A 10135-nucleotide genomic window follows, 5' to 3' on the forward strand; every position below is an offset into this window, starting at 1 on the left:
TAATACACACAATTTTCTTTCTTAACACAAATCTATTTTATTATAAAACAACAATACAGTTTATAATAACGGTTATTACAAATAGTTATTACTGATAATGGTTTATGTACAAGAGTTTTACAAACTTACAAACGATACTAAATCTTCTCTAAGGTCCGGAACTGATTCTTTTATCGACGGTTCACGACGAGCAAATTAATTCTATGTTGATACAGAGGTACATTTCTCTTGACAAAAAACTAGCTAGCTCTGTTCTTGGCTGACCTCATGCAGTTTATAAGCTCACTTTTTATCGAGGAAGATATCTAATATCCTCCTAGAAATACTAACGTCTGAAAATAATTCTCTAAAGTTGAACGGTTTATAATATTTGATATATATATATAAGGTTCCTGGTCAAATATCTATAGTTTTCCGATTAATAAGCACTTATCACATCATAACTTCTGGGGTATATTTTATACTAACTGTAGCAAACCAACAAAACATAAAACTGTCTCTCCACTGTGTTGCGATGGCTACCTTTCATACACATTACGCGAGATTCTCGAAACTTCAGCTAGTAATCACTAGTATTTTACACACACATTATATTGTTAATTCTTACAGTCAAACATCTACAAATTTAGAGAACAAGCGGGACTTTCGCAATACACATTTAACAATATAGGTTACATGCATTTCTAAATATATATTAAACTAAAACAAACGTAGAGAGTAAAATAAATACATAATGGTAAATTCGTTACAGTATTTTAATAAGAAATTCCCAAGTAGGGCTGTTAAGTGGTCCATATTTTATATTCACTATCAAAATATAAATAATAATTTGAAGATGTAAGTATTGAAATACTGTAAACTCAACAAATATCAAAATTTCAATCCATCTCTATATGGTACATATAGAAAAATAAATAAATTTGATAAATTTGAGAAGTTATGTGTTGAAAACGTCATCTAAAAACATTACATCAGATTGATGTATATATATCAGGTAATTAATGTCCGATTTTAGGTTCTGAAAAAGAGAGAGGATTTCAAACGCTATTCATGTTATATAATCAGTAATGTATGTCCCATTATTATTAATTACTTTCTGCCAACGATTCACAAGCTTTTGAATGCCACTTCTTTAAAATTCTTGAGGTTTGAAAGAATAGGATGAAGTGAAGGTAGTTTTGATATCTTCATATGTTCCAAGCTCTTTTCTATCAAAATAGTTCTCCAAACTTCAGGATAGATGATAATCAGACAGGGCAAGGTCTAGGGAATAAGGAGGATTTGGAAGTTTTTCCCAGTCGAGCTCTTCATTCTTTGCAGATGTGATCCTTATTGTATGAGGCAGTGCATTATCCTGGTGTAACACAACACCTTTACAATTGATCAAAGCAGGCCTCTTTTCTTTCAGTGCAACATTCAAGCGCTCTAACTGTTGACAATAGAAGTCTGATGTAATCTTTGTATTGAGTAGCAGCAATTCAAAGTGGATCACACCAACAACATCCCACCAAACGCTTAACAAGACTTTCCTAGAGTGTAGGTCCATTTTGTACTGTGCTTTGGCCAGTTTACCTGCACTGAGCCATTGTCTGTTGCGCTTAATATTTTTATAAAGTATTCATTTTTCATCTTCAGTCACTAAGCTGTCCAAAAGAGGTGAGTTGTGTTCACGAGAGTGCAGAGAAGTGCAAATGTCCACTCTTGCTCTAATGTTGGCTTCTGTCAACTCATGAGGGAACCACCTTCCAAGATGAACTGTTGAATGAATTGAATGAAGCTTCTGTGCTAATTCTTCAACTGTTACAGCACAATCTTCATCAAGTACAGCCAGCATCAAGTCGTCATTAAACTCAACAGGACTTCCTGAAAGTGGCGCATCACTTAAGCTGTAGTCACCTGATCTAAACTTTTGAAATCACCTTTTAATTTTTTTTTTTTTTAATTGAGAGACTCCATACCATAAACACCTTCAAAGTTTCGTGCAGTTTCTGCTACACTATTGCCTTTTTTTAACTCATAAAGCATTTTACACCAAATTTGCTTCTCAGACACATCCATCTTCATAAGGGTTTATTTGATTAATGATCTGAAAAAGTGGAGTTGAGGTAGTTTCTTTTTTTGTCTGAACATTTTTATACACGTCCTACTACATATTTTAGCTATTAAAGCCTTCTACAAAGACAGAAATGTTGATGCACTTTCTGTATTATATTTTGGGATATCACTTATAGGATCACCTGACATATTATACAAATGATTTGTTGGTACTACCTTAACAACAAATATTTGTGACGTTGTTCTGAGAGCTATAATATTCATCCGTAGTCTTTATTTGGTAATTAGTAATATTTTGGGAAACTCCTGGAACGTTGAATGCATTCGCCTAGATCAATGAGAAACATAAAGAAAACAGATGAAAAAATGTGTAAACAGAGCACCATCAGTATTAAATATGTTTTAAATAAATTACATAACCTATCACTTTCATTCTAGCTCATAATAAAATAAAGGTAATCAATATAATAACTGACAATATGAAAAACTTTTTTTATCGGACGATTTATAACGTGACCTTAATGATCAATGTACCTGGACTATGGCTTTGAGTGTCATGATTCGTTTCTAATTTCCGCAAAATTGAGTTATGCACCTTGAAGCCATGAGTGCATTATAAGAATGATGATCAAATCCCATTATTCGGTCTACGTAAAAGGTTATGGTTTGTTTAAAATAATTTTCATTCTTTTTACTAATTTCTTGTCCATATCACTTATTGATATAATTATAAATGCTGCAAACTTTACAAATACAAAAAAGGAGTAATTTAATGAGAGCTATATCCGTAAACAACTGGAAATGTATGCTAGGATTGGAAAAAATGCATGTCTTTTATCTACTGTTTTTCACACACAGTCATGTAACTATTTTACTAGACTTACATTTTAGTTACTGGACATGGGATAGGTCTACTCTGAATTGTTCATTAATCATGTTTTATCAATTATCTTGCCTATCCTACCATTTACCATTAAATTATAATTTCATCCTTATGAATTTTATCTCTTACATAATCATTTTAATTTTATATTATAACATGGTTTTAACATAAATTTATGTTGTTTTTAAAAGGAAAGAGTTGACTGTTCTAAAATAGCAATGAACAACCTCAGATTGGAAACGGAGAAAAATTATTTTCCAATCAATCAGTAGGTATTTAACTAATTGTGAGAACTATAATACAGAATAAATTGCAAATTTATAATGTGACGGTCAATCCCACTATTCGTTGGTAAAAGAGTAGCCCAAGCGTTGGCGGTGGGTGGTGATGACTAGCTGCCTTCCCTCTAGTCTTACACTGCTAAATTAGGGACGGCTAGCACAGATAGCCCTCGAGTAGCTTTGTGCGAAATTCCAAAAACAACAACGCAATTCATGTTTAACTGACTAGGTGAATATGGAGATATTAATACATTGATGTTCGTTTAGTAGTAAAAAAGGGAAATATTCTGTTGTAAGCTATATTTTCAATATCGTGATTTAGTTGGTTGCATATTAGACAGAACTACTAATCTATAAAGTTTATTGTGATGTAATAATCGAAAAGTTTCATGACATACGTAGAAAACAAATACGCGTTTTTTAATTTAAAACAATCAGTGAAGTAATCAGTAATGATAATTTATTCAGTAATGAGTGAATGATTCAGTTCAGTTATTTCAGTGTCAGAAAAGGTAATAAATGTCACTTATCTCATCTATTCTGCTATTCAACTATGGTGTGGGTTACATGACCGTTTATCTGTCAAAGTTAGTCAAATTAGGCGTTCGTCTCGTAGTTTATTTTGAAACATTTTACTTAAAGTTAGGCCTATATTACGTTACGAATTTTATACTAAAAATATTATTTGTGAAATTAAGTCTACAAGTAAATGTGACTGTAGCAAATGATTATTAGAGAATGCCTTAATTCATCATTATTACATTAACTGGACTTGACATTATCTTTACCAATTGACGTAAAAGAATTAGCTTAAAGAAAACATTCGTCACAATCAATAATACCTATTTAAGGTACAATAAACTGTTGTAGTTAACAAAACACTTTTGAATAGGAATTTATTTTATAATAAAAATTAGAAAACTAGATAACACATACTTCGTTTAAGCTCTCTAAACTCTTAATTACGTAAAGAAAACAATTTGTAACAAGCTCAGGACCGGTTTATAGTCACGTGACATCTGATAACCTACTTTTAAACCAGGGTGTGCCAGTTAAAACAATTTCCAACCCTACCTTGGTGCCTAACGTTGTTGTAGCATATCGTTGTATTGTAAAAACATATTTTTGTGTGCTTTCATTTATGTCCCTCTTTTTTTTCTACCCTATAACTCCGTGTCCAAACTTAATTTCCAGTTATTTAGTCTTTCATTTAAATATAATCATTTATAGAAGTCATCATATAAAGTATTAATGTACAACACTATTCAGACAGCTCCTTGTTCTTATGGATCCAATTCTGGCTTTTATTTTTAGTATTTCAAACAGTATGCGCACTATAGAAGTGGGTACCTACTTATTTAGTAGCAGGGGTTGATTTTGGAAAAAAAGTAACCGAAATGAGTTAACTTGTGTATTTACTGTACATTAATAAGTAAATCATATGAAACAAGTTATTGTGGAACATTTACATGAATATAGACTCTCCAGTTAGTTTTTTTAAATTTTTTGGCATTCCTATTAAGGCATTAAAAGGCTTAACATCTGAGCCACTTATTGTTGGCATTATAACTCACTGTAATTATACTTCATTTTATTTTTTGGTTTCTGTTTCTCATACATTTTTATGTCACATTTCAATGTGAAAATGGGAGGGGAACACAAGCTCTAATAGTGATATACACTTCACTACTGTACAGTGGCGTAAGAACAGGGAAGGCTCGGGCCCCTCACGTTTTGATCTGTCACAGTATAAATGCATCCAAATTAAGATAATTACTCTCAGGAAAAGCAGAATCTAATCCAGAACCCAAGAGCTTCTTTGGCCTTAAGGCGAGTCCCGAATTCCGGCTCTAATGGGTGTGCCTGTGGCGCATATTCCCTCGTTTCGTTCTATCAGATTAACCTTGGGTCCCCCTCATACACACACACACACACTTGTCTCCCACAGTTCTTCTATACGAAGCCTTGTCTTATTCTTTCGATTTGCCCTTATCCAGAGTAGAGTTACAAATAAAGGTGAAATTCTTCAAAACCAATACGACTTAATAACAAACGGTAAATCGAATAATAACTTGAGAACAATATTTATTTTTTGTTACAAAAGTTTGTTGTTTTTCAGTTAATCAGTTACTTTCTCGAAGTCTTACTATATGGGTTTTGTAACGTTTTTTTTCATTTTTACTATTGAAGACCCTACAATAACTAAAGCATGTTTGAAGTATTTTAATATTTTGGGTTTTACAGTACTTTAGACTTAACATTTGCTATTAAAAACTCCACGATTTCATAAATCTCTATCATAAGCTAACAGCACCACAGTCTTTCACATTTATAATCCACGTCTTTTGCTATTTCATCATTTGGCATTCACACTTAAGACTTTATAATTCAACTGGTGCATCTTCAACCATGGCTTACCTCCTACAAATTAAAAACATGTCAGATTTCTTGTTTTCTCTTCGTTTTTGTAAAAAGTAAAGCCATAACAAGTTATATCAAACAGATAATAACTAATACACTTGTATGTTTGTTCTTCGTTTCATTCAAGGAAAACTACACATATTCATACATAACAGCATAACCAAGAAGCGTATTTCACACAAGTTTTTATCAGTTGTGCATTGTTAAACTTCCGTTAGCCTCAGTTCTTGTATATTATATGATGACACCACGTAAACTCGATGAAACGTTGTGAATAGAAAAACTAACAAAAGTTTTACTATGTACAACAGTTTTAAAATATAGTTCTTTCGGGTCTCTAGTAAGAGCATGTGTTGAATACGTAATTTGCTTCCAGACAGGGGCATAGATCCTGGAGGGGGGATGGAGGGTATACATCCTCCCCTTCATTTTAGGTGGGGGGTATGGCGCATACAATCATCCCTCCTACAGTTTGGTCTGTTGAATTGTTTTATTGCATCAAAGGCCTACAAATTGTGTGTTTGTTCTTGTGATTTTCGTGTTCTTACCAATCGAATTACATAATTAGGCCTAGATGTAGGCTTTTTCAGTAGCCGAAATGCACATCTTTAATATAGGCGTGCTTCTAAGCTTTTCGATCTAAGCGACAGTTCGTAAGTATCAGTCAGTAGGCCTAAGTATACATGCAAGTATCGTGGCAACAAGATTACTCTGTGACTGCATGTTTACAGCTTTCAGGTTCACGTAATCAGAGATTACCAATTTGCAAATTGAACAGTCCACGTAAATGGTTGCAAAAATCGTCCCCCCCCCAATCGGGTGTAAACAATCTACGCCCCTGCTTCCAGAGTAACTGATTTAAATCCAAACACTTAGGTATGTAGTATGGTTTTTTCATACAAGCTGATTTCAACGCAAGTATACAAAAGGACTGTTTAATAACTGGAGCATAGAGCAGGTTTTTGTTTTTGAATTTCTCGCAAAACTATACGAAAGCTATCTACCCTAGCCGTCCCTAATTTAGCAGTATAAAACTAAGGGGAAGGGAGCTAGTCATCACCACCCACCGCCAATTCTTGGGCTACTCTTTTAACAACGAATAGTGGGATTGACCATAACATTATAATGCCTCAAGGCTGAAAATGCGAGCATGTTTGGAGTGCCAGAGATTCGAACCCTCAACCCTCAGATTACTAGTCGAGTGCCCTAACCACCTACCTGACCATGCCGAACCTACCGATTGGATTTTATGGGTTATATATGCTCTGTCCACCTCGAATATTGAAAACCAGTCTTAAATGTGCAGACTTACCGCTATAGGGCCGGCATGGCCAGGTAGGTTAAGGCGTTCGAGTTGTAATATGAGAGTCGCGAGTCCGAACTCCTGTCACACCAAACATGGTTGCCCTTTCAGCCGTGGGGGCGTTATAATGTTACGGTCAATCCCACTATTCGTTGGTAAAAGAGTAGCCCAAGAGTTGGCGGTGATGGTGATGACTAGCTGCCTTCCCTCTAGTCTTACACTGCTAAATTAGGGACGGCTAGCACAGATAGCCCTCGAGTAGCTTTGTGCGAAATTCCAAAAAAAAAAAAAAACAAAACTGTTTCAGTATGACAGGCGATCAGAGTGCATATACGTATCTAATATTATTTATTTGGATATTTAATAATATAGACTCGACATTTGTTGAGAAAACATAAGAGTTCCAATTCAGTTTAAACACTATGCGTTTATTTTTTTAGAAATGTCTGATGTTCCGAAAAATCCATATCAACTAAAACTACAAAAAAAGACTGTATCCTGGAGTTAGAATTTTTTTTGTACTTTTTGGCTATAGTTAGCAAGTGTCAAACTAGTCGTGTCACTCTCAATTGACAAACTCCTGTCAAATAACTAAAATGAAACATCTAATATACATATAAAGCCACTTCTCTGTTCGTCTCTGTCATTTAGCAACAGAAGTATATATAATTTGGTATTGTTGTCTTAAGTATTTATATACACTTCGAACGTTCACGAGGACTGGCTTGAATTCCAGTTTATAAATCATTTCACCTTTTAGTTCATGCATATAATTAGCTATGATGTAGTTATTTTGAAGTTCTTGGTGAGTTTTAGAAACACCGAAAGCTGAGGTTAGTGACCACAATTCGTATCTTTTTCATTAAGTTTTCCTGCAGTTTTATTATTACTTTTATTGATACAATTTTTCTTTCTTTTTACCGTTAGTCTTAACTAATGGTGGTACTTGAAATTAATCTTTAAGATTAAATTTGTAATACAATTGTTATCATAAACTTTAGGCCTACTGGTTTGGAGTGTTTCATTTTATTTTTATATAATTAGGAAAAATATGTTCTGGTACATATGAAATATCGATGGATTTGTACTATAGTCATAATGTTAGGAATAAACTAAAAATTAAAAAGAATCAATTTAAATAAGAGTTTTATATGATTTAGATAAATTTATATACAAGTCGTGAACTTGGACATGTTACTACTATTTTTTTTCCGCTTGTTAAAATATATATAAAATCTGTTGTCATTTTGTGTATGTCTAATGCTCATATTATGAGTCGTTTTTAATTTAACTTTGCATTATTCTTACTGGGTTTTTATTTAAAACTTACTTCAAACATGTTTGAGTTTCCACAATGCATGATTGTTTATCTTTTATGAGTCTAGCACGGCCAGGTAATTAAGGCGCTCGACTCGTAATCTGAAGGTGGTAGATTCGAATCCCCGTCGCACCAAACATGCTCGTCCTTTCAGCAGTGACGGTCAATCCCACTATTCGTTGGTAAAAGAGTAGCCCAAGAGTTGGCGGTGGGTGGTAATGACTAGCTGCCTTCCATCTAGTCTTACACTGCTAAATTAGGGACGGCTAGCACAGATAGCCCTCGTGTAGATTTGCGCGAAATTCAAAAAGCAAACCAAACTTGTCTTTTATGATGAAAGAAGTTTGGTGAATAAAACTAACTGATAAAAGGGTGACCCTTCCCTAGAGACGGAGTTACAAAACTCCAACTCATCACTTTTGACGGGTCAAGCAAGGCTAGTTAAAAATATAGCTTACAATAGTAACAATACTCCAGCATAATTATGTACAAACGATTTATTAATTAACAAAATATTAAAAAAATACAATAATGACTAGTTTCAACGGAGCAAGCGAATGCATTATCACTGTTTGTTTTTTGTCACAATAATATTGTAATAAACGGCTGAGAAGTGGTGAAAATGTGTTATAATCATATTAAATTGTTGATTTTAATGGCATTGCATACTTCTTGACAAGCCTCTTGCAGCTTATTGGTAAGTCTGATGGTTTATAAAGCTAAAAAACGATTTTCGATATTCACTGGACGGTGGGAAGGGCACAGATAACCAATTGTATGGCTTTGAGATTAACAACAAACAAACAGAACACTTCTTGTTATAAATACTAGCTTTGATTAAAAGTTACTGATCCTTTCAGTAAATTTGTCTCAACTAATAGTTAATATAAAGAAAGCGCCCTCTTCCTTCATTAGTAAACGTACTCTTCTTTTTTTTCCCTCCTCAAATCAAACACACTAAGAAAAACTTTGTGAATATTTCATTTTCATGTCCTATTAACTTAGTTGCGCAACCCTGGAAGAAAGCTCAAATAAAAAACTGTATAGTCTCAGTTTAATTTCAAAATTTTTGAGTAGATCGGATATTGCAGTTTACACATTGTGTGTCTCAAATACTGACCGTGTACTAATTCGTTCAGATATTTGGTTATCAGTGATGTCGAGAAAACCCACTTCTACAGAGAAATATATATGTAAAAACGGCTCGTTTGGGTTGAGAAAATCTACGTAAAAATTTTTTCAACCTAAACGAGCCGTTTTTGCATAGATTTTTAGTTAGTTCGTTCAAATAAGATCTTCCCGTGGTCCTTTGCACTCGTGGGGTGCTCGCACGAGAAGCGGTTTGAACAAGACAAACATTTTGTGTGTTACTTTATATATTTTCGATTCTACGGACATTTTACGTTAATGTTGTTTTACTACCTAATTAGTATTACACTTTTGTACCAAATAAAGATTTTTTTCAACTCTTTCGAAATTTTAAAAGGAAAAAAATTAGTCAGACGTTTGTACAGATTATTCAAGTGATAGAATCCATATGATAGAAATGCAGTCAAATAGTCAGAATTTATTTTTATGAGAACAACTTACGATTAGACTCGGGGTTTATTAAGTTCTACTTAAAAGAGGAATCTAAAAATTTCAAAAACAAAACTCATCGTACAGTAACTAAATATTATTCGAACATAAAAGTAAATTGTTGATTACGATCTGATGTAATTGGGATTACACCTCTTATTTTATTATCATTTTTCAGTTGCTTTGCCTACTACGTCAACCTTCTCGTAAACCCACTTATGTGTTTAGCTAGCATCAGGGTGCAACACTATCCTTCAGTCACCCTCTCTAATCCCTATAACGCATGCGCACACTTT

The 10135-nt window shown here is 33.6% G+C and overlaps 1 protein-coding gene across 1 annotated transcript; it reads right to left on the reverse strand.

The window, feature by feature from the left end:
- Window positions 1-1618: 1618 nt before the first annotated feature.
- On the reverse strand, window positions 1619-2058 carry LOC143236117 (histone-lysine N-methyltransferase SETMAR-like). Its single transcript, XM_076474391.1, has 2 exons — window positions 1959-2058; window positions 1619-1863 (listed from the first exon to the last, which is right to left on the reverse strand). Exons 1-2 carry the CDS (start codon window positions 2056-2058, stop codon window positions 1619-1621), a joined length of 345 nt encoding a protein of 114 aa, XP_076330506.1.
- Between the last annotated feature and the right edge of the window lie 8077 nt (window positions 2059-10135).

Source organism: Tachypleus tridentatus, chromosome 13 (assembly GCF_004210375.1).
Source record: "Tachypleus tridentatus isolate NWPU-2018 chromosome 13, ASM421037v1, whole genome shotgun sequence".
Taxonomy (NCBI): domain Eukaryota; kingdom Metazoa; phylum Arthropoda; class Merostomata; order Xiphosura; family Limulidae; genus Tachypleus; species Tachypleus tridentatus.